Source organism: Cuculus canorus, chromosome 10, assembly GCF_017976375.1.
Source record: "Cuculus canorus isolate bCucCan1 chromosome 10, bCucCan1.pri, whole genome shotgun sequence".
In the NCBI taxonomy this organism is placed as follows: domain Eukaryota; kingdom Metazoa; phylum Chordata; class Aves; order Cuculiformes; family Cuculidae; genus Cuculus; species Cuculus canorus.
This window is the reverse complement of record NC_071410.1, coordinates 10,239,459-10,265,389: the sequence shown is the minus strand read 5'-3', so window position 1 is coordinate 10,265,389 and position 25,931 is coordinate 10,239,459. Positions and strand designations below refer to the sequence as shown.

At 54.3% G+C, this 25,931-nt stretch overlaps 4 protein-coding genes and 5 non-coding genes across 9 annotated transcripts; 8 read left to right on the top strand and 1 right to left on the bottom strand.

The window, feature by feature from the left end:
- LOC128853179 (40-kDa huntingtin-associated protein-like) lies at window positions 1-1,255 on the bottom strand. The gene has a single exon (XM_054075806.1). The coding sequence runs from the start codon at window positions 1,167-1,169 to the stop codon at window positions 138-140; it is 1,032 nt and encodes a 343-aa protein (XP_053931781.1). The 5' UTR covers window positions 1,170-1,255; the 3' UTR covers window positions 1-137.
- Window positions 1,256-4,909: 3,654 nt separating this feature from the next.
- On the top strand, window positions 4,910-9,732 carry LOC104069047 (probable G-protein coupled receptor 34). The gene is made up of 2 exons (XM_054075691.1): window positions 4,910-5,247; window positions 7,269-9,732. Exon 2 carries the CDS (start codon window positions 7,282-7,284, stop codon window positions 8,296-8,298), a length of 1,017 nt encoding a protein of 338 aa, XP_053931666.1. The 5' UTR covers window positions 4,910-5,247; window positions 7,269-7,281; the 3' UTR covers window positions 8,299-9,732.
- A 571-nt stretch (window positions 9,733-10,303) lies between these two features.
- LOC128853166 (40-kDa huntingtin-associated protein-like) lies at window positions 10,304-11,571 on the top strand. The gene has a single exon (XM_054075709.1). The coding sequence runs from the start codon at window positions 10,392-10,394 to the stop codon at window positions 11,421-11,423; it is 1,032 nt and encodes a 343-aa protein (XP_053931684.1). The 5' UTR covers window positions 10,304-10,391; the 3' UTR covers window positions 11,424-11,571.
- Window positions 11,572-14,187: 2,616 nt separating this feature from the next.
- DKC1 (dyskerin pseudouridine synthase 1) lies at window positions 14,188-25,396 on the top strand. The gene is made up of 15 exons (XM_054075585.1): window positions 14,188-14,270; window positions 14,488-14,549; window positions 14,717-14,803; window positions 15,419-15,510; window positions 16,010-16,194; window positions 16,682-16,746; window positions 17,313-17,439; window positions 17,813-17,943; window positions 18,923-19,066; window positions 19,512-19,632; window positions 20,922-21,040; window positions 22,117-22,220; window positions 22,653-22,719; window positions 23,448-23,606; window positions 24,107-25,396. Exons 1-15 carry the CDS (start codon window positions 14,255-14,257, stop codon window positions 24,173-24,175), a joined length of 1,548 nt encoding a protein of 515 aa, XP_053931560.1. The 5' UTR covers window positions 14,188-14,254; the 3' UTR covers window positions 24,176-25,396.
- LOC128853225 (small nucleolar RNA SNORD17) lies at window positions 16,851-17,093 on the top strand. The gene has a single exon (XR_008451573.1). It is a non-coding gene; the product is annotated as a small nucleolar RNA SNORD17 (small nucleolar RNA).
- On the top strand, window positions 17,637-17,712 carry LOC128853228 (small nucleolar RNA SNORD83). The gene has a single exon (XR_008451576.1). It is a non-coding gene; the product is annotated as a small nucleolar RNA SNORD83 (small nucleolar RNA).
- LOC128853224 (small nucleolar RNA SNORA36 family) lies at window positions 18,108-18,242 on the top strand. Its single transcript, XR_008451572.1, has one exon. It is a non-coding gene; the product is annotated as a small nucleolar RNA SNORA36 family (small nucleolar RNA).
- Window positions 19,871-20,116, top strand: LOC128853226 (small nucleolar RNA SNORD17). The gene has a single exon (XR_008451574.1). It is a non-coding gene; the product is annotated as a small nucleolar RNA SNORD17 (small nucleolar RNA).
- On the top strand, window positions 21,306-21,381 carry LOC128853229 (small nucleolar RNA SNORD83). Its single transcript, XR_008451577.1, has one exon. It is a non-coding gene; the product is annotated as a small nucleolar RNA SNORD83 (small nucleolar RNA).
- Window positions 25,397-25,931: the final 535 nt, after the last annotated feature.

Sequence of the window (25,931 nt, the reverse complement as noted above, 5' to 3'; positions counted from 1 at the left end):
GAGCCTCGCGCACGGCACCTCTCGCGTTCGGGAGGGAAAGAACTGAACGCCCTCGCTTCAAGGCGTGTTTCGCCCGTGCTCCGAGAGGCGTCAAGCCTTCGACGCCGGCTGCTCGGGGCACGGCCCGGTGCCCCCGCTCACAGCCCCTGCCCAGCGGGCGCCAGCGTCTCCTGCAGCACCAAGTGCAGCAGATGGTTCTGCTCGGCGCCCAGCAGCGGCCACAGCTCGGCCTGCAGCGCCCGCAGCGCCCGCGCGTCCTTCTCCTGGCACGCCAGCACGGCCGACTGCAGCAGCAGGAAGAGCTCCGGCGGCAGCGGCCCGCCCGCCGCCCCCGCGCCGCTCCCGGGCCCCGGCCCCGCGCCGCCCCCGCCCCAGCAGTAGCGCTCCAGCGTGCGGGCGTGCTCGGGCGGCAGCTTGGCGGGCGGCGGTTGCAGCAGCAGCAGCAGCAGCACCCGCGACACCTCGCAGCGCGCCAGCAGCTCCGGGCAGGCGCCGCCCGCCGCCCCGGCCCCCGCCAGCGCCTGCGCCCGCGTCAGCGCCGCCAGCGCGCCCGCGTAGTCGCGGCCGAGCAGCAGGCAGGAGGCGCGCTCGGCCTGGCAGCGCAGCGCCTCCAGCGGCAGCCGCGCCGCCGCCAGCAGCTCGGCCGCCCGCTGCAGGGGCGCGGCGGCGCGGGCGGGCCGGCCCGTGTCGCGCAGCGCCGCCGCCAGCTCCAGGCACGGCCCGGCGGCCGGCGCCGGCTGCCCGCGCTCCAGGTGCAGGCGGGCGGCGAAGGCGCCGCAGCTCTGCGCCGCCGCCACGTGCTCGCCGAAGCCGCCGCGCAGCGCCAGCCGCTGCCGCAGGTCCCGCTCCTGCCGCAGGAAGAGCCGCGCCGCCTCGGCCAGCGCGGCCGCCTCGGCGGGGCCGTGGAAGAGGCTCTGGGCGCAGCGCGCCACGGCCAGCTGGCACCACGCCGCGTAGGGCAGGCTCTCCTGGGCGCGCAGCTCCCGCGCCAGCGCCGCGAACTGCTCGGCCGCCTCCGCCACGTTGGGCTTCCGCAGGAACCGCCGCCGCAGCTTGGCCGACACCAGGCGGTACCGCGACAGGAAGTCTCCGCCGTCGCCGCCGAGCCCCGTCCCGGAGGCGCCCGCCCCGCCGGGGCCGGTCCCGGAGCCGCCGGCGCTCGACAGCATCGCGGACACCGAGCGGAGCGGCCGGCCGGCCGGGCACCCCTGCTTCGGGTCACGTGGGCGGGGTCGGGGACGAGGGGGCGTGGTAGATATATGGGCGTGGCCAATCAGCGGGAGTATGCTGTATGTGGGCGTGGTCAGTATAGGGCTTGGCCAATCAATGAGCGTGATCAGTATGTGGGCGTGGTTACATGCGGAACTGGCCAGTTAGTGGGCGTGTACAATAGATGGGCGTGGTAAAAAGCAGACGTGGCCAATCAGCGACCGTGTTCGCTGTGTGGGCGTGGTCAATAGTGGCTGTGTTTGATCAATAGGTGCCCGCCCGGTGGCCATGGACACTGCCGTGCTGCGGCCTCGCTCGTGACCCCACGAGCGGAGCTGTCGGTCCACCCTGGGCAGAGCCTGGCTGTGCAGTTCCTGCGTCCCCTGAGAGAGCTGGCGGCCGGGGCCGCTCGGCGTGGCGGCAGCGGGGAGAGTTCATTCCAACGGGGCAGGAGGAGGGTGAGGGCCTGGCGCGAAGGATTTGCGGGGCAGGGGTTTTAGGTGAGCTCGACGATGGCAGATAAACACTCTGACGAGAGAGCTCTTGGGGTTGCTCTGTACATCAACCACATCTGGGTCCGGAAAGCCACAGCGCTGACAATATTTGGTGCTGGAGAGCGAGGGGGTGGGGGAAGCAGCATGTGCGCCTGCCCGGTTCTTGCTGTTCCCTGCACTGCCCTGGTCTGGCTGAGAGGGGCTGTGCTACGGGAACCCCTGTGCTACGGGAACACACACCAAACAGCAGCCACCAGGAGCTGAGGAGCCCTGTGAGGTCCAGTGCCACCAGACATCCTCCTGTTCTCTTCCCCTGAATGTCATCTCACACGGACTTGCCAAAGGCAGTGCTCAGCTTTCTGCTTGTCCCAAACTACCTCAGAGCAGCCCTGTGGTTGCTCTTAACGGGCACTTTCCTACCCATGTCGCATTGGTGTGTTGTGAAAAGCTGAGTCCCAAAGGACAGCGTGGGTGTCAATGCCTGAATCTGTAATTCAAGTTCAGTACTTCTCTTTGACTCTTAGAATTCAATTCATAGAATAAAACCCCCAAACACAGTTATAAGAAAAACCCACTCTGACCTATGCTTTCAGCCCACAAAAGGTACTGTAAAGCTGGCAAGCGAAACTGGAGTGTGATTGATAATGCAGCTTATCCCTCTGTGACCCCTCAGAATGAGTAAAATGTTCCCCAAGCAAGGGATGATGCTACGGCATAACAATGCCCACGAAACACCAACTCACAACAACCGCAGAGATTTCAAGCTGTCAGCATCTCGCAGTGCTGTGAGCAGCCTGCTAGCGGTGGGGCATTCTGCTTCCTGAGCGTGAAGCCGAGCTCAGGCAGTAACCACTGGTCCTCAGGACTAAAGACCTTATTCTTGCTTTCAGTTCCAACAGAGTCCTCTGCTCTGCCAGCCTCTACTCTGGACTGCCTGTCCAGGATGGTGCCATCCAAGTGGTACCAGTCAAATAGAAGATGTCCCTCCCCACAAAACTGACCTTGCTTCTCTCCTTTACACCCTCATGACTCGCACCCAGCATAGCCAGAACTGGGACCTCTGTCCCTGGACTCTTTCAGGAGCCGGATCACTGCAGAAGGGCTGGGCAGGAACACGGGGGTCACAAGTGTAGCGGTGTGCTTATCCGTATGGATGTATTTGGAAGGGACTGACACCAGCCAGCTGATGCTGTAGGAATACACTTTCAAATCTCCTGGCCTTTCTCAGCTTACAGTTACTTCTCTGCCTGCCGGCTGGCAAGTCTTCTTAAATTTATCCTAATTACTCAGCGGGGGCTTGGAGATGAAGCTGAAGCAGCACAAAATGCCAGGACAAGCTGGAAAAATCTGTGGTTTGACTGCCTCTAGCCTCTGTTCTTGAGGCTTTAGGATTTCCATGGCTGGAGCAAACCAACCTCTGTTACTCATGTACGCTTGCCCTGCAGGGAATCAGTGGTTTCCTTCTGGAGGGAAGAGCACCTTCAGCTTACCCAGGGTTGGGGTGCTGTTGAGGTGTGAGAAGCACAGCCAAGATGTTTCAAATCAAACCACAATGCACCTGCTGGTAAAGCACCCCGTGGGTCTGGATTTCATTCCTGTTTCTCAGACCTGCTAAGCTAGCATATGGCAGTGCCTTCCGTGGAACAGAGGATGACTCAGGTGACCCAGCCCACCCCCAGGTCTGGGTTAGGCTTCAGGATCAAGCCTGAGGCTGGTGTGATACAGGGAAAGCAGCCTGTGGGCTGGGGGGCCCCCGCCAAAGGGATGAGCAGCAGATTTCCGCTGGTCTGGGAGAAGGGTAGCTGGTGCCGACAGAAGCCCCAGCCATGCAGCGCCTGCCCATGGGCTTTGTGCGCAAATCCCTGCCAAGGGGTAAGAGCACAGGCAGGTACAGGCAGGGGTTTCTCTCTAGCCCACATGACTGGTGACTTCACCTACTTTTGTGGGGTCTGAATGCAGCTGAATATAAAGCCTCTCACAAGGCAGCGGCAGGATGGGAATCAGGAGGGTAGGATGTAGACGCCTCCTTTCCCTGAGAGCTTTAGACCTCCACAGCCCCCAGGAGCTGCCTGGCAGCCCCCAAGCTGGGGTCACAGCAGGGATTTCTGGTGCCAAGGGCTCTGCACTGCCGACGCTGCTGAAAGAGATTTCACAGTGCTGACATTCAGACATACACGGATGGATGACTGACTCGCTCCTCAGGACCTGCCTCATTTAATGCCCTTTGGGACTCACACTGGGCCATGAGTTGCAGATGAAGAGATCCTGAGTTCAGGTCCCTCCAGTGGGCATGAAGAGCTGTCTGAGCAGCTGGAGATGGCTGTATTTGCAAAGACGGACTGCAGAGCTTGCTGTGGGGCTGGGAGGATGCTGGGCTCAACCCTAAGCTCTACCCAGCTCTGCCCAGTGCTTTTCAGCTCTTGGTGCCTCCTCTTCCCTGAGTGTAGAGTAGTGCTGACAGCATGGAGGGTGCTGCCCCGTCTTTGGTCAAGACAGCTGTGTGCAGCTCCGTTTTCTCTCTCAGCCCCGGCCAGATCCTGCTGCATCAGCCAGTGGAGAGCAGCATGTGAAAGGATTTCTTCTTTCCACTGCTGTCACCTGCCCATTCCTCCCCTGCCTGCTGGGTTATTTGCATCTGTGTGGGTGCACCTCACGCTGCTCCATGAGCTAAATCCGGTACTGTGGAAACAGTTTGAAGAATGATCTGTTCCGTGCATATGGCTGTTCTGGTTTCGGTGTCTGGAATGAGGGCTGGGGGACAAACCAGCTGGCCCTCTCTGTGCAGTTCTCATGCTGGGTGGAGCTGCCCTGGCAGCTCTGGTCTGTCTCCATGCCACCCCGGCCAGACGCTTGACACAGACAATGCTGGGAATATAATTGAGCGGGGCTGCAGTAGGCGCAGGATCAGGCCAGGAGTCTCTAAGAAAGTGGGTGATTTAAGGATTTCAAGCTGAATCACTTTCCCCTCGGTGTGGGCAAAAGCTGGGAGAACTCCCTTCTGCCAGAACAGACCCATGCTCACAGCCTCAACGCTGTGGGGTAGCTGTGAGCAGTGGCACAGTGCTGTGCCCCATCTCCCCATGGCTGAACTCTACCCTAAGTGCCTGAGATCCCTCGCGGTCCACAAGGGCAGTGGGTGATGCATCATGGGGTGCTTTCACAAGGCACATCAGGTTCAGATTGCAGTTTGACTCATTCTGGTACAAACTGGTTTGAAGAGAGCAGCACCCAAAGGTGGATGGTTGATCTCTCCAAACTGGCTCGTTCATGTGAGCTGCTGCAGTGGCCAGCGCTTGCTTCGTGAAGGGGGTGTATGGGGTGCATTGAAGAGCCTACCTCAGGACAAACACCTGGAAAATGCACCCCCTCTCCAGGGCCAGAAGGGGAAAAACCCATCAAGCCCACATGGGAGGAGCAGGGAAACCGTGGAGGATGTTTGTCATGGTGAGAGATGTCATCAGCAACCAAGGGCTTATAGGGCCCCAACAAGAGCAGGAACCGCTGTCACAGCAGGGGAAGGTGCAGAAGAGGGGTACCGAGAGAGGTAGGTGATTCTGGGGTGTCTTTTCTTCTTGCTATGGGTCACTGGGATGTTTTTGTCATGGGGGTGAGTGTTGGGGGAAAGAGGGAGCCGGGGGCTACTGAAGCTAGCTAACTCAGCTTGGGGCTACAGCTGGTGGGAAAAGCTGGGCTGGGTCTGGGCAGGGAGAGTCATGGGCTCAGATGTCCCAGGACAGGCAGGGGCATCCACCATACACCATACACATGGGCTCCAGCATGGCTGGAGTGACATACAGGTTTGTCACAGCTGTGCGCACTCAGGCAAACTGTCACAGCCAGGTAATAGTCACACATGTGCAGACACCCACAAAATGTGTGTATCGCGGTACCAACTCTGACTCACATATGAAGGTGATGTTGCTGTGTGATCGCACACACAGGCACATACCCTCCCAGAGCTGTACATACATGCATGAGCCCCTGCACACCACACACACAGCTCTCTACGTGCTTGTATCGATAGTCAGGCTGTGCACACATATGAGGGTCAGTGCCTGCACTTGGAGGGACCTGCTCAGCCCCCCCAGGTCAGAGGCACCGTGGTGGGTGCATATGCAGGTGCACATAGATGCTGCAAAGATCCAGCTCGAAGCAATCAGGTGCCTGTGGCATCACCACTGTGCAGCAAGCCAGAACTGTGAATTCGAGACATTCAACCTGTGGTGTCACAAGCTCTGTGTGTCAAATCTAGATAGCTCTGCTGCCTGTGTCCTAAAGCACTCAGGACTGGCTCTGCCCTGCAGTCTGTGCTGGGGACCAGAGAAATCTCTTAGAGAAATTGTGGCAGGTGGGAAGGAAATTTGAGGTTTTTGCAGCTACGGGTCATTCGACATCATGGAAAGTAGGAAGGGAAGTGAAGGGTGAGGGGCTGGAAGGAGACAGGTCTCGCATCACTGCCCAGGTGAAACAAGAGCTCATGGGCATGTGGAGTGCTTCTGGAGTCTGGCTGGGTAGGGCTGGGCAGAGCCAGGCCACCACAGCTGCAGGGCCTCCATGGATGTGGGCTTGCTCCCTGCCTTTCCTCGCTGGCAGGGGAGCCCCGTGGCCTTGCAGAAGAGCAGCTGTGGGTTTTGGCTGACCAAACACATGCAGGCACACACATGCACACAGCATCCAGAGTCAGCCTAAACACCAGGATCAGTAGCGTGAGCACACCCCCTGCACCATCACCGGTGGTGAAGAGCTGCACCCCGACACACCACTCTGCACTTTGCAAGCACCAGGATCAGCCTGGGGGGAAGGATGGGCATTAGAGAGAGCTGGGCAGGGGTGAGGGGTCCGGTGGAGGGGGGCTGGGTTCTGAGGCAGCTCAGGAATCTGACGTGAGAGCAGCAGAATGTTGAGGGAGGAACAGCCAGGTGTGGGATGTACATACATCCATATGTATCATGCTGCATGTTGTCTGAATTCATCTTTGCTATACCCATGTGGTTCATCACGTACAATCTAAAAGGTATTTTTTGCCTGCTGAGGAAACCCAGCTGTTTAGTAGGGTGTGCTCACCTAGCACACAGCAGCCAACTCCACCACTCCAGCCTCACATCTCTCCTTAGCAGAGGGTATCACAGCACAGCATGAGAGAAGCCAGAAGAAAAGCTGGTTACCACGCCTGGGGTAGCAGAGTGCTGCTGAGCACCCAGTCCAGCCTGTGGCAGGGGTGCAGTGGCCTGTTCGCCACTGTTGAAGGGGCAGATCCTCTGTGGAGGTTTCCCTGCAGCTCTGTGTCCCATGGAAGAAAAGGCATTGCCAGAAAGCCAGCATGAGCCTGGCAGACTCAGGCTCCTGAGTCTCCAGTCCAGTTTTCCATTTGCTGCACGAGCTGCTGGCCTTCACATAACAGTTTGGGGGACTGTCAAAAGTTGCAAAAATGCCTTTGCAGTGACGTGAGGCACTGGGGAACCACAAAGGTACCACAGGGGTCTTCCATACCTACAAGAACAATGCCTGTACAGAGCCAGCTCATGCAGATGTCCGCTCCAGCTCCTCCTGCATTTTCCTTTCCAGATCTGTGGTCCTAATGATGGACCCCCCAAGCACCTCCCTTCCTGCCAGCCAGCTCACAGACCACAGACTCAACAATTCCTGCCGCCAGATCCAAGATGAGTTCCTCTCTGTGACACTCCCTGTGATGTACTCCCTCATCTTCATTATCGGGCTGCTCAGCAACACCCTAGCGCTCTGGGTGTTTTCAGGCAGTGTGCAGCGCAGGACCTCCATCACCGTGTACATGAGGAACCTGGCACTCTCTGACCTGCTGCTCTCTCTCTGTCTGCCCTTCCGCATCACCTTTCAAAGCAAGAGCGAGCCTCTGATCTTCTGCAACATCATTGGGAGCTTCTTCTACCTCAACATGTATGTCAGCATCTCATTCCTCAGCCTGATCAGCCTTGATCGCTACCTGAAGATCATCTGGCCCTTGCAGAAATTTAGGATTCACACTGTGTCCTGTAGCACCATGGCCTCTGCAGTGGTTTGGTTGGTGCACATAGCATTCATGCTGCCTTTCTTTTTTGAGACAAGAGGAAAAGAGCCTTGTGACCACAAATGCTTCCACTTCAGGAGCAAAAGCACCACAGCAGCAGCTTTTAACATGGTCGCAGTAGTCACTTTCTTCATCCTGCTCTTGCTCTTCCTCTACTTCTACAGCAAGATATTTGCCAGGCTCCAAAGAGTCTCCTCGGTGAAAGCTCAGCACCTGAACAAGAGGACCAGCATGAGAACGATTGCCAAGACCTTCATAGTCCTGATCATCTTCATTGTATGCTTCACCCCCTATCACGTTGTCCGCATTCCTTACATCCTCGCACAAGTGGAGGTCATTTCTAGTCTGCCCTGGAAGCAGGGTCTCCACCTTGCTAATGAGCTTGTGCTCTGCATCTCAGCCCTCAACAGCTGCCTTGACCCAGTCATCTTCTTCTTCTTGTCCAGCAGCTTCCGGAGGGCTGTGCTCTGCACCATCCAGGGCAGGCTGAGGAGAGCTCTCGTAAGGAACCAGGGCAGGCTGAGCCACAATAGGTCTGTGACAGAGATATAGGCTTTCCATTTAGTCCTGGGACCTTCCTCAAGGATTTGCTTTGACTGCTATTACTTACCAGACAGGACTTGTTGGGAGAAAGAAATTAAAACCACTCCATATTTCTTTCACTGGCATCATCAGGTCTAGCGCTTCCTTGGGAGGGATGGGGTGGTGGTAAATGAAGAGAGAAGAACTGGGACCTTACTTTTTTCTGAACCACCTCTGCTGACACAGCTGAAGAATGTATTTCCCAGGAAGAAGGAAGGCTCAAAGTATCGAAGGAGATATAGCCTTGGCCTAGGGTCTCCTGGGGAAGGGCAGGTACAGAGCCCAGGATTCGGACAGGCTCTTGCAATGGGAGGAAAAGGAAGAGGAATAGGAATCCTCTGTGAGCACTTTCTAAGTACCTCATCACCGCCACACCAGAGAAAACAGGAAAAGGGAGATGATGAGTGCAGAAGCATTGGGAAAAGAAGAGGGAGACACCAATCAGAACATTACCTGGGGAGTGGGTGAATATTTTGCTCCATGATGGAGCCCAGAAACGTGCACTGCAGGGCTTGGAGGACAAGCGTGCTGAGCAGCACTGCTCAGCTGTCACCCTAAACCAGGACCACGATAACTTGACCTCTCCTGTTGTTACCACAGTCTTTGTAACTCCAGGTCAGCCTCACTTTTCTGTGTATTCAAACAGACAGCTCTGGGCTTCCTTTAATGATTTTCCTTCGCTCATTTCACTGGCACGTTCACCCAAGACCAGCAGCTTTGCCTGGTGTACTGGTCTGAGATAAAGCAGAATTGATTTCCTAACTTTTCAGTTAAGCCTTTTCTAAGTAACTTCATTTTCTGAAAGTTATCTACATGTTTTTCAATCAGTGTCTGTCTCTAGGAGTGATAACACTTAAAATTTATGATTATCACCAAGCTAATGGGGCATTGGTATGCAGAAAGGCCATTGTATATATTTATTTTTATGGAAGCCAAGGTTAGTCTGAAGTTGGTGGAATGCTTAAGTAAAGGAGGTGAAAAAGGGTCGCACCTGCAGGGAGCAGTGGACAGGACAGGTGACCCCAAACTGACCAACAGAGTATTCCATTCCACAGATGCTATACTCAGTATAAAACCTGCTCTGCAGCATCACTGGTGACAGGGCAGTCTTCGGAGAGTTTGATTTTGTATATTTGTGTATATATACATTATTTTCTTATTAGTGTTATTTTACTTATTATTATTGTTTCATTAAAGCTGGTTAAGTTGTAGTATCCAACACACAAGTCTCTCTCTCACTTTCCTTTCCCGAGGGGTATTGTGGAACTCCTTGTGTTTAGCTGGCGATCAAGCTGGGAATTTGGGCGAAACTGTGACACCTGCCCACTGCACAGCACTTGCTTTGCACTTGGACCACGCCAAAAATACCCAGCAAGAGACCTAGCAGCCAAAGGGAAACCACCACAGGAGGGCCTAGAAAGATTTTCTGAGTTTCTTATTCTTTGGTGCTCATCCTGTCCCTGCAGAAGAGAACATTTTCCTGTTTGTGTTTTTCCTATTTCATACACTCATCTGTTTGCTGATTTTATAAGACCACAGCGCAGGAGAAGCTGCGCGAGCCCCTCACACACCAGGCAAACGCAGCCTGGGCCATGAGGAGGAGGGAGGATGTTTATTCAGACTGCGAACTGTTCTAGAAACTCCTTATCTCAAAGATTCCATTAATACTTGGGAGAATAAAATGTTTGATTAAAGACTGAATCCTCTGATCTCTCCAGTTAAAGCCCGAGCAAACCCACACCCCCAAACCCCACTACAGAGCTTGAAGGAGATACACGGGGAGCTACTGACCATGCCCACACAGGGAACACGGTCGCTGATTGGCCATCTCCGCTACTGACCACGCCCACATGCTAATCAGGCTCAATGCTTAGACACGCCTATTTGTTGACCACGCCCACACAGTGACCGCGTTCTGATTGGCCTCGTCCGTACTGACCACGCCCCCTCACCGGCCACTCCCTCTGATTGCCACGCCCATATATCGACCACGCCCTCGACCACGCCCACGTGACCCGAAGCAGGGGTGTCCGCCCGGCCGGCGGCTCCGCTCGGTGCCCGTGATGCTGTCGAGCGCCGGCGGCTCCGGGACCGGCCCCGGCGGGGCGGGCGCCTCCGGGACGGGGCTCGGCGGCGACGGCGGAGACTTCCTGTCGCGGTACCGCCTGGTGTCGGCCAAGCTGCGGCGGCGGTTCCTGCGGAAGCCCAACGTGGCGGAGGCGGCCGAGCAGTTCGCGGCGCTGGCGCGGGAGCTGCGCGCCCAGGAGAGCCTGCCCTACGCGGCGTGGTGCCAGCTGGCCGTGGCGCGCTGCGCCCAGAGCCTCTTCCACGGCCCCGCCGAGGCGGCCGCGCTGGCCGAGGCGGCGCGGCTCTTCCTGCGGCAGGAGCGGGACCTGCGGCAGCGGCTGGCGCTGCGCGGCGGCTTCGGCGAGCACGTGGCGGCGGCGCAGAGCTGCGGCGCCTTCGCCGCCCGCCTGCACCTGGAGCGCGGGCAGCCGGCGCCGGCCGCCGGGCCGTGCCTGGAGCTGGCGGCGGCGCTGCGCGACACGGGCCGGCCCGCCCGCGCCGCCGCGCCCCTGCAGCGGGCGGCCGAGCTGCTGGCGGCGGCGCGGCTGCCGCTGGAGGCGCTGCGCTGCCAGGCCGAGCGCGCCTCCTGCCTGCTGCTCGGCCGCGACTACGCGGGCGCGCTGGCGGCGCTGACGCGGGCGCAGGCGCTGGCGGGGGCCGGGGCGGCGGGCGGCGCCTGTCCGGAGCTGCTGGCGCGCTGCGAGGTGTCGCGGGTGCTGCTGCTGCTGCTGCTGCAGCCGCCGCCCGCCAAGCTGCCGCCCGAGCACGCCCGCACGCTGGAGCGCTACTGCTGGGGCGGGAGTGGCGCGGGGCCGGGGCCCGGGGGCGGCGCGGGGGCGGCGGGCGGGCCGCTGCCGCCGGAGCTCTTCCTGCTGCTGCAGTCGGCCGTGCTGGCGTGCCAGGAGAAGGATGCGCGGGCGCTGCGGGCGCTGCAGGCCGAGCTGTGGCCGCTGCTGGGCGCCGAGCAGAACCATCTGCTGCACTTGGTGCTGCAGGAGACGTTGGCGCCCGCCGGGCAGGGGCTGTGAGCGGGGAGACCGGGCCGTGTCCCGAGCAGCCGGCGTCGAAGGCTTGACGCCTCTCGGAGCAGGGGCGAAACACGCCTTGAAGCGAGGGGGTTCGGTTCTTGCCCTCCCGAACGCGAGAGGTGCCGTGCGCGAGGCTCTCCGAGGGGTCGGCAACCAAGCCCTTTCGCCGAGTAGCTCCGGGATGTTCTGCAGCCACGCAGGAAGCAGGGAAGGGAGCGAGGGTGCAAGGAAGGGGCCACTCTGGGTTAGAGCCAGTCGAGCTCTAGCGTCCTCGCTGGAAGCATCTCCGGATATTGACGCCATGGGGAATGGAGACCAGACACCGTTTCCTCCAGTGCGATGCGGATCTGAGGTGCATCAGCCCCTCCCGCAAGCCGCGGGTCTTTCAGTGCAGGGAAGGCTTAGGGTTAGGCACAAAACCCTCTCCCTCTTGGCCGATGCCCTGAGCCCCCCGTGGCAGCAAAGGCACTGGCCAAATCCTTCCAGACACCGGGGATGTTGCTCTCGCCGCTCAGCTGTGAGGATTGCCTGGGCTGCTGTCTCCCGGAGGACCAAGCCCGTCTCTGCCATCACATTCTAGTACGGGCCAGGCAGAGATAATTTTGCAGTGCCAAGCGTGTGAGGTGCTTCAGTGCTGGGTCCCAGGCAGATCAGCTGTGGTTCAGGACTGCTGCTGAATCCATCTTCTCCCCTGCTGGCTGGAGAGCCCCAGCGTGCAGCGCAACTGAGCCAGAGAGGGGGTGGATTCAGGTGTTGCAGACGGACAGCAGTCTTGGAAGAAGCTGGCAGCCTGTGACAAACAGGCAGCTTGTGGAAGAGAGAGGCTGAGCAGGGGAAGAGCCCTGCCTGAGGCAGGGTAGCCTTCAGCCCGGGAGGGCCGAATCTGCCACCCTTGGCCCTTCCCAAGTCAACCTTCCTCAGCTCCAAGGCAACGACATCTCTCCCGAGCCCAGTGCTGCCCGAGGACTGCTGGCTGCGGCCTCTGGACACCAGCGCAGAGGAGCATCGCAGGCACGGCAGAGGGCTGAGCGAGCGAGAGGACTGGGGAGGGGCTGCGGGCAGGCTCCTGGTGCCAAAGGCCCTGATCTGCTCTCGTCCCCGCGAGCCTGTTGTGCTGTTTGTGATGCTGCTTCTACAGAAGTTGCTTAACTGAATTTGCTGGATCCTGAGGCTGCCAGCTGTGAACTGTCACCCAGATGTGCTCAACTTTTCCCTGTTTCTGTAAAGAAGGCCCTGGAGCTGGTCTGAGCTGGGAGATAAGGATGCAAGGAGGGCTGCCTCCATCACCAGCTGAGGAAGCGACCTCGGAGCGAAGCTGGCCTAGAGACAACAAAGGGACCCGCTGAACAATGGGGAGACTCCAGACCTGACTATTGCTGCTGGTGGGAACTGTTGTGTGAGGGGTGGGGAGTTCAGATTGTGAGGGTACAAGCACCCAGGGATTTCTGTGTTCAGGGTCCCTCTCTGGAGGGCCCCCACCTCGAGCTGCTCTGCGTGTCAGGTAAATAAACTGATTAAGTCAGCGTTTGGCAACTCGACTTCTTCAAGCAGGAACTGAGGGCTAAGCCCTGTTGATGGTGATATAATTCCCTCAAGAAAGCCCAAGGTCACCTCCCAACTGGAGGTCTTGTGCACATTTCTGTTTTGACGTTTTGCCCATTCATATTTATTTTCCTGTGTCACAAACAAAACCAGAGTGAGTTCGGGCTTTCCTCCATTAGTTTTTCTATTAATCCAATGCTTTGTTTTACTTTCTTCTTTTCCCTCTGCCCATCATTAATGCGACCAAACCAACTCTTTCTCAGCAAAAATTGGATGGGATCAAATTTCATGTGTTTTGTTCTTGCTTGCCTGGCCTCAGGTTGGAGCAAGTGCTGAGGTTTATCTAAACTGCATCTACTGGGTGGCTGGGTCAGGGAGAGAGGGCAGTCTGTAATTCCTGCCCATCAACACACAAACTGCATTTCACCATGGTGGGTTTAATCTAGCACAGCATTAACAGGGAAGATGTAATAATGTGTGGAGATGTGAGCAGGGAGGTCGTACAGGACAGATGCATGATGAGAGTAGCATCTTGCTGTTTTAGGGGAAAACTCCCAGGAGATGGGACTTGGGCTTGTCCTGGTGATACCGAAAATGCTGGCAAATAAACTCTCTAGGACTCGTTTTGGAGTTTTAGAAAGCGAGCAGCCTTTATCGGGCCTGGGCGACACAAGGCAGTGATCTCCATCGCTGTGTGCAGCCAGACCAGAGCTGGGACAGAATGGATTTCCCACTCAGAGGCATATGGATTAATTTTCCCAGAGATCTTATGCGCATTCTATGACTTTCCCAAGTTTAATGTTATTATGAACTTCACAACAGTCCAAACTTGATGATTTTGAGTTTTGGCTCCAATTCTTGCATTTGGGATGGGGGGAGACTGCAGACAGAGGGGATTGCAGGGGAGACACTTGTTCAGCTCAGATTACACTGAGCACAATGCGTTCTCGCCTCAAAAGCATGGACAGGGTCTGGAAAAAACACTGTTGGAAAGAAAATCTCTGTCAGAGGGACATTCTGTTGAACTTAATACAATTACTCAGATGTAAACTAGCTCTGCTTTAGCTTAAATAAAAAATATTCCACTTTTTGTAATGGTAGCGATTTCTGGTATCACTGGGGCAGCAATGGATGGGCCGAAGCCTCAGATCGATGCAGCAAGATGCATCGTTGTGGGGTGGGGATCACGTGTCACGGGGAGGGGCCGAGGTCACGTGGCGGCGCGTGGCCTGTCGGGACGTAGGCGGTGCTTCCGGTCTCTGCGCGGCGCGGCTCCACGCGGCGCGGTCATGGCGGAGGGGGACGGTGCGCGCCGGGCGGGAACGGCCGGGTGCTCCCGGCTTGTGCCGAGCGGGGAGGGGAGGCCTCAGGGCTGCTTCCGCGCGGGGTTCGGAGCTCGGGGCCGCCGCGGCGCCACGTGGGGAGGGCACGCGTTGGGCCCGGGGTGGGGGAGCTGCGGGCGCCGTCCTGGGCCTGCCCCGCTCCCGGCTCCGAGGGCCGTCTCAGCGTGTCGCTCCCGCAGGTTCCACCGTGAAGAAGCGGCGGAAGAAGGAGAAGAGGGCACTCGCCGACGAGGATGTAGCGGTGAGTGCGGAAGGCGCTCCCTGGGGCTGGCGGTGCCTTGCAGCAACTCCCCCGTGGCCGGCGGGAGCGGGGCCGCCGCTTAAGGGCGGCTCACACGCAGCGGGAGGGAGGGAGCGTGGTCGCCGGGTTTCCCTGCTCTCATCCCGTATTTCTTCCTCCTCCCGCAGGACATCCAGCACACGGAGGAGTTCTTCATCAAGCCCGAGTCCCGCGTGGCCCAGCTGGACACGTCCCAGTGGCCCTTACTGCTGAAGGTAGGGCGCGTTGTGGGCCGCCGCGTGCGCCGGCCCGGCTCCCCCTGCCGTCCCGGTGCCATCCCCGTGCTGTCCTCCCGCTCCCCCTGCTCCCCCTGCCGTCCTCCAGCAGCGCAGCCCTCGCTCTGTGTGATCCTATTGCTAATAAAGCATCGCTGTTGCTCGCATCAGAGGCAAACCCTCTGCGTGTAGAAATCGTGTTACAGATTTTTCCAGCAGGATCGTTTCTGGGGCTGCTTTGTGAATTTAAAGTCTCCTGTAAAGAGTCAAACAAATATTTTCATCTATTTATTTTGGTTTGTCGATGGCCTGTGGTCTGTATAGACCTGAGTTACATGTGCTGAGTTTCTAGGGTTCCCTGTATTTATACTGCCTTGATCTAACCTAAAGGTTGATATTCTGCCACTTTCCCATTTCTTTCAGTGCAGGAGTTAAATTTCTTTCTCTTTTTGTAAGAGTTTGTTGTGCTTTAGTTGTTGGGTCGTTTTGGAAGAGGCTCTTTCACTTAAATGTATAAATCTGATGTTGTGTAACTGGGGAGATGCACTGGGGCAAAGCAGTGCTGAAACCAAGGTGAGTCCAAGTTCCCTTGTGACTTTTGCTTGTATTTTGTAGAACTTTGACAAGTTAAATGTGATGACGGCGCACTACACACCTCTTCCTTCTGGCGCTAATCCCCTCAAGAGAGAGATTTCTGACTATGTTAGGTGAGTGCAGCAAGTGCCAGAATGGTTTATTTCTGTTTCACAGTTAATGTTTCCAAAACACTTTCTGTTCTGGATTCGCCTTGTATCTTTGCCCTGGACTCTGCCTTGCTACTAACCAGTAAATGTCTAGATCAGACCCACTGGTCACTTATTCTGGGTTTGTGGCTGGTTTGGGGACAGGCATGCAAACACTTAAGGAGTTCTGTGGGGTGAAATAGAACGTCCCTTGCCGTGCTGGTCTTTGTGACAGCTTGCAGTTTGTTTGTAGTGTTTGGTTTAAGTGACAGGTAGTGATGAGCAGCCTGGGGAGAAGAGAATTTTTTGTGGAGTATATCACCTGCTGTGTGCAGAGCAGCTCGACCTATGTAAGACTAATTGCTTATTTGGCTGCACAGATACACATTTCTTTGTAGCCACATCAAATATTGTCCGAGTGCTTGCACCCTTACTGTGTTTGCTCTGATGCTTAGCTCCTGCTCTCTGTCATTTTTCGCTACAGGTCCGGCTTTATTAACCTTGACAAACCTTCCAATCCGTCTTCCCATGAAGTGGTTGCATGGATCCGACGCATCTTGCGAGTAGAGAAGACGGGGCACAGCGGTACTCTGGATCCGAAGGTCACTGGATGCCTCATTGTATGTATTGAGAGGGCAACACGACTGGTCAAATCGCAGCAGAGTGCAGGTATGTTTGACTGGAACCATTAACAATCTAAATGACTGGGGAGGTGTGGAGTTAATTTTGGAGACACAATGGAGGTTTCCAATCTTTGAAAGGTCTTCAGTATCTTGAGCTGAAGGATTGCCTATCCTTCTCACTGTGCTAGTCAGGGTGCATCCCTGCCGTCACATGCGTTTTGTGATTGCTTTTCTGGGGCTTGTGCTGTTTCAGTGAAAACGCTTCTGAGAGACTGGTCTCATGTACTAACTGAACTTACAGCCTCAGTCTCCAGCAGACCAGTGAAATAAAATTTGGTGAAGAAATAAATGTAGCTTAAATTTATTTTGTTGGAAGAATAACCAGCTCTGTGGTAAACAGGGTGCACTTCCTAGGGGGAGGTGGTTGTGAAAATTTCAGGGCTCCATGGATGTGTGGCTGTGAATCAGTGTGGACCTTGAGGTCAACAGTAAATGTAAGTGGCCACTCCTGACTACTCTTGTCGTTCTTTCAGGCAAAGAGTATGTGGGAATTATTCGGCTGCACAATGCAATTGAAAGTGAGGCGCAGCTTGCCAGGGTAAGTCTCGGCATGCTTTTAGCTGTGCTGGCACTTGGCATACAAAGTGTTCAGCATTGGTGGGAGATGAGAGGGCAGGAGTGGAGCTCAGGTGTGCTCTGTGTGTGAGGTGATGACGAAGTTTATCCATTCTCTGAGTGCAGTGTGCTGCCCTCCTGCAGCACCCCGATTCCTGTTCTAGGGTCTGGGTGCTGTGCAGCCTCCAGAGACCCTCCAGTTTCCCAGTGTCCTACTGGGGGCTGCTGTGGTGTGTGGCTGGCTGCCTGCGGGAGGAAGTGGTGCTGGCAGGGTTGGAGCCCCTCTTGGGGGCTCTGTCCTCATCAAGATGAGGGATGATGTCTGATCACATACTGCCACCTGATGAAAAAGCCCAGCTATGCTCATTGGCAGCTTGCATACCGTTTTGCCCACATCACCTTTTCATATCTGCTTTATTAAATGTGACACCACCAAATTATGAATCTTGCAGTTTCTCACTTATGGAAATGTTTGTAGTTAATGGAAACCCCAGGGTGCTCCTACGCTATAGAATATATGTGACATGTCACTTTTGCTTCTACCTTCAGGCAATAGAAACTTTGACAGGCGCGCTGTTTCAGCGACCACCCCTTATTGCTGCTGTGAAACGACAGCTGAGAGTCAGAACCATCTATGAGAGCAAGCTGGTGGAGTACGATCCTGAGAGGAGATTAGGTAAGACGAGGCTTTCATCCTTTCTTCCTATATTAAGCTGATAAAATTTTCTGTGTTGTGGGCTGCTTCCTGTTCTTGGCAAATGGCTTAAGACAAGTCCTCAGCACCATCAAGCAGTAACTGCTTCATGTGGTACTTTGGCGTGCTGAGAAGCAAACCCCATCTATTTTTTGTGCTGCTGCATCCTTTGTTGAAGAGCCAAATGATGTCAATTAGATGGCATTAGCACTCAGTGCAAAGATGACCTTCATCTATCACCCCAGGCTGATGGCTCTGTGAAGGGTTGGACCTACAGGTTCTCTAGGAGGGAGCGCTTCAAGATGTATTTCATTTCTAGATATTTATTTAAATGCTCTTCTGTCCTGTGTTCTAGGTATCTTCTGGGTCAGCTGTGAAGCAGGCACATACATCCGAACACTCTGCGTTCACCTTGGTTTGCTGCTTGGTGTAGGGGGCCAGATGCAAGAGCTCCGCAGAGTGCGCTCAGGCATCCTCGGAGAGAAGGTAGAGTGGTAGCTCTGACTATAACCAGCAAATCCAAAATTGTCAGACTCACAAGAGTTCCTTGGAACTGCGTTAGTTTTACAGCATGAGAAGGTATGGGTGCATGTGGCTGGGAGGAGCTTTGCAAATAGCCCCAAAAACATGGGATGCCATAGGTGGTCTGTAACCAAAGTGTTGAGTTCAGTTCAGGGTGTTGCCCCTGCTCTGGTAATTAAACTTTGGGACAGTGAGTGACTGGGATGTGCACCATGGTGACTGAAAGTTTGTTTTATGCCACCTGTGTTTCTCAGCCTACAAACCACACAAGTGCCACGAGTTCCTGCATGCGTGCTGTGCTTAGCAATCTGTGACCGCTTGGTGTCAGGGCACAATGCAGGGAATATGCTGCTTTGAAATGAGTCTGGGACATAGAGCCTAGTGTGGTCTTGAACGCTTGTATAGACTTTTCAGTCTGGTCAGAGCTGGATCCTGCTGCCAGTCTAAACTCCACAGCTACTTTTTTTCTTTACGAAGGAGGAAAACCGTTGCGAGTGCTTCCTCACCCATCTGTGCCCTTAACCGCTGCTGTGATTGCGGGCAATCATTCCTGAATTCCAGATGTTGGGTGCTTACAGCTGCCTCAAGAGTTTATTCCGTGAGGAGCTGGTTAATTTAGACTTCTACTCACTAATCTTTACCTAGAAATCCCAGGTATTTGTTTTAAGTTTGGTCATATTAAAAAATTTTATATAGGCTGCCCTTATACACTAGATCCAAGTGCTGAGATTCAGAAGGTCTGTGGTAGCACAAATCAGGCTGACCTCAAGCTGTTGATAGAAAGCAATCCTGCCTCTTTCAGGCTTATTTTCTGATGCTTTTGAGTTGGGCATCAGTTTTTCCCTCCCTTTGAGCACACTACTTGCTGTTGGACTTCCGCTGTTTGCTTGTGTGTGTTTTGAGTTGGTGGCTAGTAGAGTTTAGAGGAATTGTGTCTCTGCAGGACAACATGGTGACTATGCACGATGTACTGGATGCACAGTGGCAGTACGACAACAACAAGGATGACAGCTACCTGAGGAGAGTTATCCTGCCATTAGAGAAACTGCTGACTTCACACAAGCGGCTCGTCATGAAAGACAGTGCGGTGAGTTCCTGAGATAGTGCCAGGTGGCAGCCAGAGACTGCAAAGTGTCCTCCTAACTGGTACAGCTGATATAATAACTGAGGGATCAGGATTCACGTGTTGGCCAGAGCTGTCATGATTGTGAGTTATGTAGGACCCAGTATGGGCCACTGCCAGATGAGCATTAAGATGCAAAAGCCAAGAATGGAGTGGCAGAGCAGCTGCTCTCCTCACTTTAGGAGGATGCTGAGAAGTTATCTGCCTTGCATGTTGTTTGCTATGATAGGTGCTTTGCTTGCTCTTTCCAAACCCCAAAGTTTTATGGAGCGGACACTAAGAAGTGGAAATGTGGCAATGTTATTGCTGGGACAGTAATGGCAATGGGAGGCTAAAATATTAGAGGCACTTCTTACCTTGTTCTTATTCTCTAATACCTTATAAGACTTCCTGTTCCCTACGTTTTCAGGTTAATGCTATTTGCTATGGGGCCAAGATCATGCTGCCTGGTGTCCTGAGGTATGAAGATGGTATTGAGCTTAATCAGGAGATTGTTGTCATCACCACAAAAGGAGAAGCTATCTGCCTAGGTATGAAACTCTTTGTTCTTCTTGTGCCCAACTGACTGCAGAAATATCAGACTGTGTTCCAGTGAATGCACAGCAAATGAGTCCTTATGCATGAAAGGTTTAGCTAGTGCTCCCTGATGGGGATTGTGATTATGGCCCAAGGCAGCTGGTGTTGGGCAGGGTGTTAAGAAACAGTGGCTACATCAGTCCTTGGCAAGGCGTGAAAGTTCCTCGGCCTGGTTTCAGGTGTGCTCTGTGTGTGAGGTGATGACAAAGTTTATCCATTCCCTGAGTGCAGTGTGCTGCCCTCCTGCAGCACCCCGATTCCTGTTCTAGGGTCTGGGTGCTGTGCAGCCTCCAGAGACCCCTCAGTTTCCCAGTGTCCTACTGGGGGCTGCTGTGGTGTGTGGGGGGCTGCCTGCAGGAGGGAAGTGGTGCCGGCGAGGTTGGAGCCACTCTTTTGGGGGCTACATCCCCACTGAGATGAGGGATGATGTCTGATCACACACTGCTACCTGGCACGCTTCTGATCCTGAGCAGATCAGGAAAGTAAAGGTGAAAGGACTTGAGCAACTACCAGCTTCTGTGAAGTGACTCAAAAGGGTGCTCTGTTCTAGCCAAGGTCTTCAGAGAAGCCGTGTAGGTGGGAGGTGCTGGCATACTGTACAGATCATCTGTCATGGTGCTCAGTGCTGCACAGCTTCATGCTCTGTCCAGACCCACGGAACTGAGGAGTTTTGGAAGTGTGACACAGCCAAGCTGTTCCACCTTGTTGTCTCTACTGCTGGCGCTCTTGTCACCTCATGGACCTGGCAAGAAAAATCTAATTTATTGGTAGGATTAGTCTCCTCTCATTTGGCTCTGCAAGATTTTGGGAGCTGACAAAGGAGCAGCACCACTCTTTTCTTTAGTGGCATGGCTCTTAAAGCTGCCTGGAAGTGTTCCAGCAGGTGCTTGGAGAGCTCTTTCCCATCCAGTGGTGGTGTTGATGCTGCTCTGGGAAATGGTTGCTCTTAATTGTGTTCACTGATCCAGGACCCGTGTTCTGGTGTAAGCTGGAGAGGCCTGTGCTTATGGTGTGGTTAATCCATGGCTGATACACTTCCTGGCTTTGAGCAGGGCAGCTCTCCAGCATGTTAGGCCAGCACTTGCCTCCAGTGAGGTTTTGGGGTGAAACAGCACAGGGGCAGGGGGTCGAGGTGGTGTTGCTCCTCCTCTTTGTGTTGTTAGAGGAAGAACAGGCTGCATGCAGCAGGCTCCTGTTGCAGTTCTGCCGTTAAAGAGTTAATGAACTCTGCCTGCTTTTGCAGCCATTGCCTTGATGACCACAGCAGTCATTTCTACCTGCGACCACGGCATTGTGGCGAAGATCAAGAGAGTGATCATGGAGAGAGACACATATCCCCGCAAATGGGGTCTCGGTCCCAAGGTTAGTGGCGCGGGGCTGTGGTCAGTCCCAGGGCGATGGTGGGTCACTTGGGCAGAGCTGTACTTTTGTCTTCTTCAGGGCCTCAGTGTAATTCTGCTGTGCTCTTCTGGAGCTGTCAATGGTGACGCTGCCCAGTACTGGCGGGAGCGAGGCTTTGCCTCCCCGTGGAGCCTGGACAGCAATACCTGAGGCCAAACGGGCTGCTGCTGGTGCTCAGCTGTGGTCTTCTGAGGTCTGTGCAGCACCAACCCTCCTCTGGTAAAGAGCCAAATGATGTGAAGTGGACGGCATTAGCACTCTGTGCAAAGATGACCTTCATCTATCACCCTATTCTGATGGCTCTGGAGGGCTGGGCAAGGAGCTGCTTTTTCTTATGATGCAACTGCAACAGAGCTGCAATGCAAACTGTCTTGTGAGACAGTAAGTTGTGCCTGAAAGGCAGGAGCAGTGGGAAGCTCCATTGTTGGGTTCCTCTCCTGTGTCAAGCATGTGGTAGTCATTGAAATGAGCGGGTCGGCAGTGCTAACTTTAAAGCAGCCAGACAGACATTTCACTGTGGCGAGTGATGCAGCTCAGACTTAAAACTCAGTGTCGTGTTGCTGTGCCTTGGTCCATACCTGTGGCTCAGGGGAAACGTAGAAAGCTGTAGGGTTGCAAGCACATTTATCTTGCAGTGAATATGAGGTAATGTGGGCCAGTTCAAGTATCTTGGAATCTTTAGCAAAGCCTTGCATTTGCAGCTGGAGTGGTGCAGCTGAAATGTGGCAAAGCATTAAGCTGGAGAAGCCCAAAGATCAGAGGTCTGTGATATGCTAAGTCATCTTATTTTGCTGCTATTCTCCCACAAAATTGCCATTATTACTAATAAAGATGCTTCCTGTCTGAGATTTGTAGGCTGCTGTGCAGAGAATGTTTTGTGTGATTCGTTAGAAAGTCCTCGGAGAAGTATTAAATGAGTAATGCTACAGTTGTTGGCTTGTTCCTGGATTACCTTCTCTTAGGCCAAGTGGCTAAAGCCCCACAGAGGGTTCTTACTTCCTGGAGCTGCAGTCTGACTTCTTGCACGTTGCTTTCAGGCCAGTCAAAAGAAGATGATGATCCAGAGGGGTCTGCTGGACAAGCATGGGAAGCCCAACGAGAGCACACCGGATTCCTGGAAGAAGGAGTATGTAGATTACAGGTGGGTACGGCTCCCACACGGTGGGCAGAGCAGAGCCCTGAGCACCAGGGGCTGAACCCTGTGCTGCTGTTTGTGCTTGGAACACATTAGGCCTGGCCCAAGGCTGTCTGGGCCCATGGAGCACAGTGGCATTTCTCACAGACACAGGGAATATGTCGCTAGTTGGCAGTGCCAGAGGAGAAGGCCCATAGCAGACGGTTATCCCTTTCTAGCCTGTGCTTGTGGTTTTAGAGGGAGTCAGTCTGCTAAATTAAATGGGGGAGGCCTTGCTGTTGCCCAGCTCAGCTGGCCCTGGTGCTGGCTACAGGTCTTCCCCACACCAGTGCCTGGCGCAGGTTATGGAGCCCCTGTGAGGGGGACAGGGCTTTGTACTCTCAGAGAGCAGTGCGAGGCAGTGGCTGTCCTGCTCAGCCTGGGGATCTTCTTTTTCAGGGATGCTTCCAAGAAAGAGGCAGCTGCTGTCCCCCAACCTGTTTCACAGCTGGAGAAGGCTCCAAAAGTGAGTATCATTAGTGCTCTCTGGCTCTGAAGTTGTTTGTGCCCCGATGAAGAGTGGATACAGACCTGATCCTTTAGGCAGCTGGTATCAAGTGCTGAGTTGTGTGCTGCTTTTGTTGGTTGTTTACAGGGGAAAGGGTTTGATACTTTGGGAGCTTAGTGCCCCAGTGTGTGTTGTAGGGGTGACTTTGCTGTAGAGTGACTTGCTTAGGGCCTTGCTCCTGAGTGTTGGTCTCTGGGATGTTGTACTTTGGGCGTGAGTCCTGTAACAGAGCTCCTCGTTCTCGTGCTGTGACTTGTGGTGTACAAGCTGCAGCATCCAAGGAAATAGGTTGTATGGAGCCACATTGGGAGTTTGTTGTGCCAGGCATTTTTTCTGGAGATTACAGACAGTTGCAGAAATGTCCATGCGAGAGTTGCATCTAATGCTCCATAAGTCACGACTTGTGCATGCGTTTGCAAAGGTGCAGCAGTGTTTCAAACTCTAGAGCATTCGGGGTACAGGAAACACTGAAAAATACAGAGTGCAATTGTGGCAGGAGCAAATCCTACTAGACAGTGTATGCTGGAGGGGACCACGTGCAGTTTGCAGCTCACCCTCCTGCTCAAAAGCATCCATACACTGTGAAATTTGATTGAAACAGATTGATGTTTGCAATGAAATTCCAAAGTTTTCCCATCCCTTGAGCTCCTTTGGAAGATGGAATATCTGATGTGTTCCCCTAACAGAGAAAACGAGAGTCGGAGAGTGAAAGTGAAGAGGCTGTGACCCCACCATCCCCTGCCACCCCACCACCAGAGGAGCTGAGCAAAAAGGAGAAGAAAAAGAAGAAGAAAGAGAAGAAGGCCAGAGAGGCAGCTGAGAGTGGGGGAGAGCAAATAGAAATGGTATGTAACTGGGTGCTACCGTGGTATGGTTCAAGCATGGGAGACATTGCTGTCTCTCAATAATACCTCCAGGATGAACACATGGACATCCTGCTGTGCATGTCCCCAGAGTGCCAGGCTCCCCACGGACAGAGAAGGATGTCTGCATAGGTTTATTTGTAAACTGAACTGATTAAGAGTGGTGGGAGATGGGATGGGTGAGGCATGTGGGAGTGGATCTACTGTGGGGCAGGGATGGGGTGAGCCACTGCCTGTGCCCCAGGACAGTTGATGGGTGCATGTTCCTGCCAGGCAACCTCTGTACTCCAGTGCCCTGAAATGGGCCATGGTGGGAGGATGGTGCTGGCATTCAGTCAGCGTGCTCAAGGCTTGTGTGGTGGTGAGGGAGGACTGCAGCCATGGGGAACCTGCACTGTGTCTGGAGTTGGGGCTGTTCCTCCTGAAATAAGCAGTGTATATTCCTTTTTGATTCCTTCCTGATATCTCCAACCTATTCACAGACCACTGAGACCAGCACCAAGAAGAAGAAAAAGAAGAAACAAAAGGAGGTAGAAGAGAGCTCGGAGTAAGCGACTGGATCTGTCCAAAGCAGGCGACCTCGTTGGTAGGGAGGGAGGAGACTGAGGCCTCAAGAAAAAGATGACTGGCTGTGTGGCAGAGGGGACAATGAGACAAGTCCCTTGTCTGCTGTGTATACAAGTGAGCAGGTGTGTTTGCTCAGGATATGCACTGCTCAGGGACCCCTCCTCATCCTGTTTTAAGGGTTGCTAGAGGAGTGGAGTGCCCGACTGCCCCTGCACTGGATTGCTCTCTAAAGCTGAACACCGTGATGCCAATAGAAGTGGTATCTTCAGGGAGGCGGTAGCTCCTGGCTCTTACTTGGTGTCTCCGTTTTCACCTTCAGAGGGAGGAATAACATTTCTCCCCCACGTCTTGTCCTGCCTCTTTCTTCCTTTTCTTCCAAGGTTGTAGCTCTTACCCAACAGTCACAGAATGTGTTGATGTCTGGAGGACTGCCTTTGTCATGGCCCATTGGAGTGAGTTTGGATTGATTATTTAAAGGGCTTTGGTTTGTTTTAACCTGGCCATATGCTTGGCTTGCCCCTCAGCTAGATGAGATCAAATAGTCCACCTAGGTACATTTCAGTACTTTTTTTATCATAAAAGGATCAGAACGGTAAATTGTTGTTTTTCTGCTTTATAGTGTGGGGACCTGCCTACTAGTTTATCTGCTGATCCCCCAGACCCAGTGCCTCAGTTTGTACTTCTGCTGGCTCTTTGCTTTTCTCTACCCAGTTGCTGGAATGGGACTGTAGTGTTTGCAGCTGCTTTCCTTGGTTTTGATATCTGTGTGCTCTGAATGCGGGAAGTGGGGATGCTTCTGAGGGGCAGAAGCGGAAGTGACCAGAAGGCAGCTGACCAGTATGCTTTTATAAAGGGCTGTTGAGGATGAGTCCTTGTAAGGAAAAGCTTGGCCAGAGGCAGCTCTGCAATGGGCACCGAGTGTGGGGCTTCAGCAGCTTCAGTAAGACTTGTCACGATTTCCCTAATCTGGAGTGACTCGCTGGGGCAAGAGGTCTCTTCTCTGTCACGGTGGTAGTTCTGAGCCAGGATTTTAGTCCATTGGGATGGGGAGGGATCCAGGCTGCTTTGTTCTGAACTTCATCCCTGCAGAGATCTGTAATGTTAGTCTTGTGCATCGCTTGTGTCTTAACCACCTAATTTTATCTCCTCCAATGCTAGAGAGACATGTGGGCAGTGGGGCCAACAGCTGGTGGCTGTCAGAACCTGGGCAGAAAAAAGTCCATTTTTATTTACACTTTTTTACATAAAAATAAAAGCCCTATTTTTGAACGGGTCATTTTCTTGCTCATCTGGCTCCTAGAAGAGGTCAGTGGTCTGTTCATGGGAGGGGAAGCAGCTTTTAATGCCTGTGTGTGCTGCAGCTGGGCAGGAGAGTGGCAGCAAGGCTGAGCTGAGGGCAGCCTGAAGCAGCTGCTGGTGCAGAGAAGTGGCTGTGTTGATATGGACCATCACTAGAGAGGCCTTTGTCAGCACTTCACAGGTTCTTTGACGCCACCCTCTACTTCGCTAAGACCCAGTGGGCCATAGGCCTGGAAGCTGGGCGTTCTTCTTCTGTTGCCTGTGTTGCAGTGAGCAGCTGGAAGGGTCTGATGGTGGCTAGAGGGACTGTTTGGTCCTTGCCTGCCTGACCTTGAGTGTGGTTAGGTCAGGAAGGTGGGAACGTGTTTCCAGCCATGTTCACCCTAAGCTAAAACACCAGTCACAGCAATGTTTCAGCACACATTTATTGCTGCTCATTGT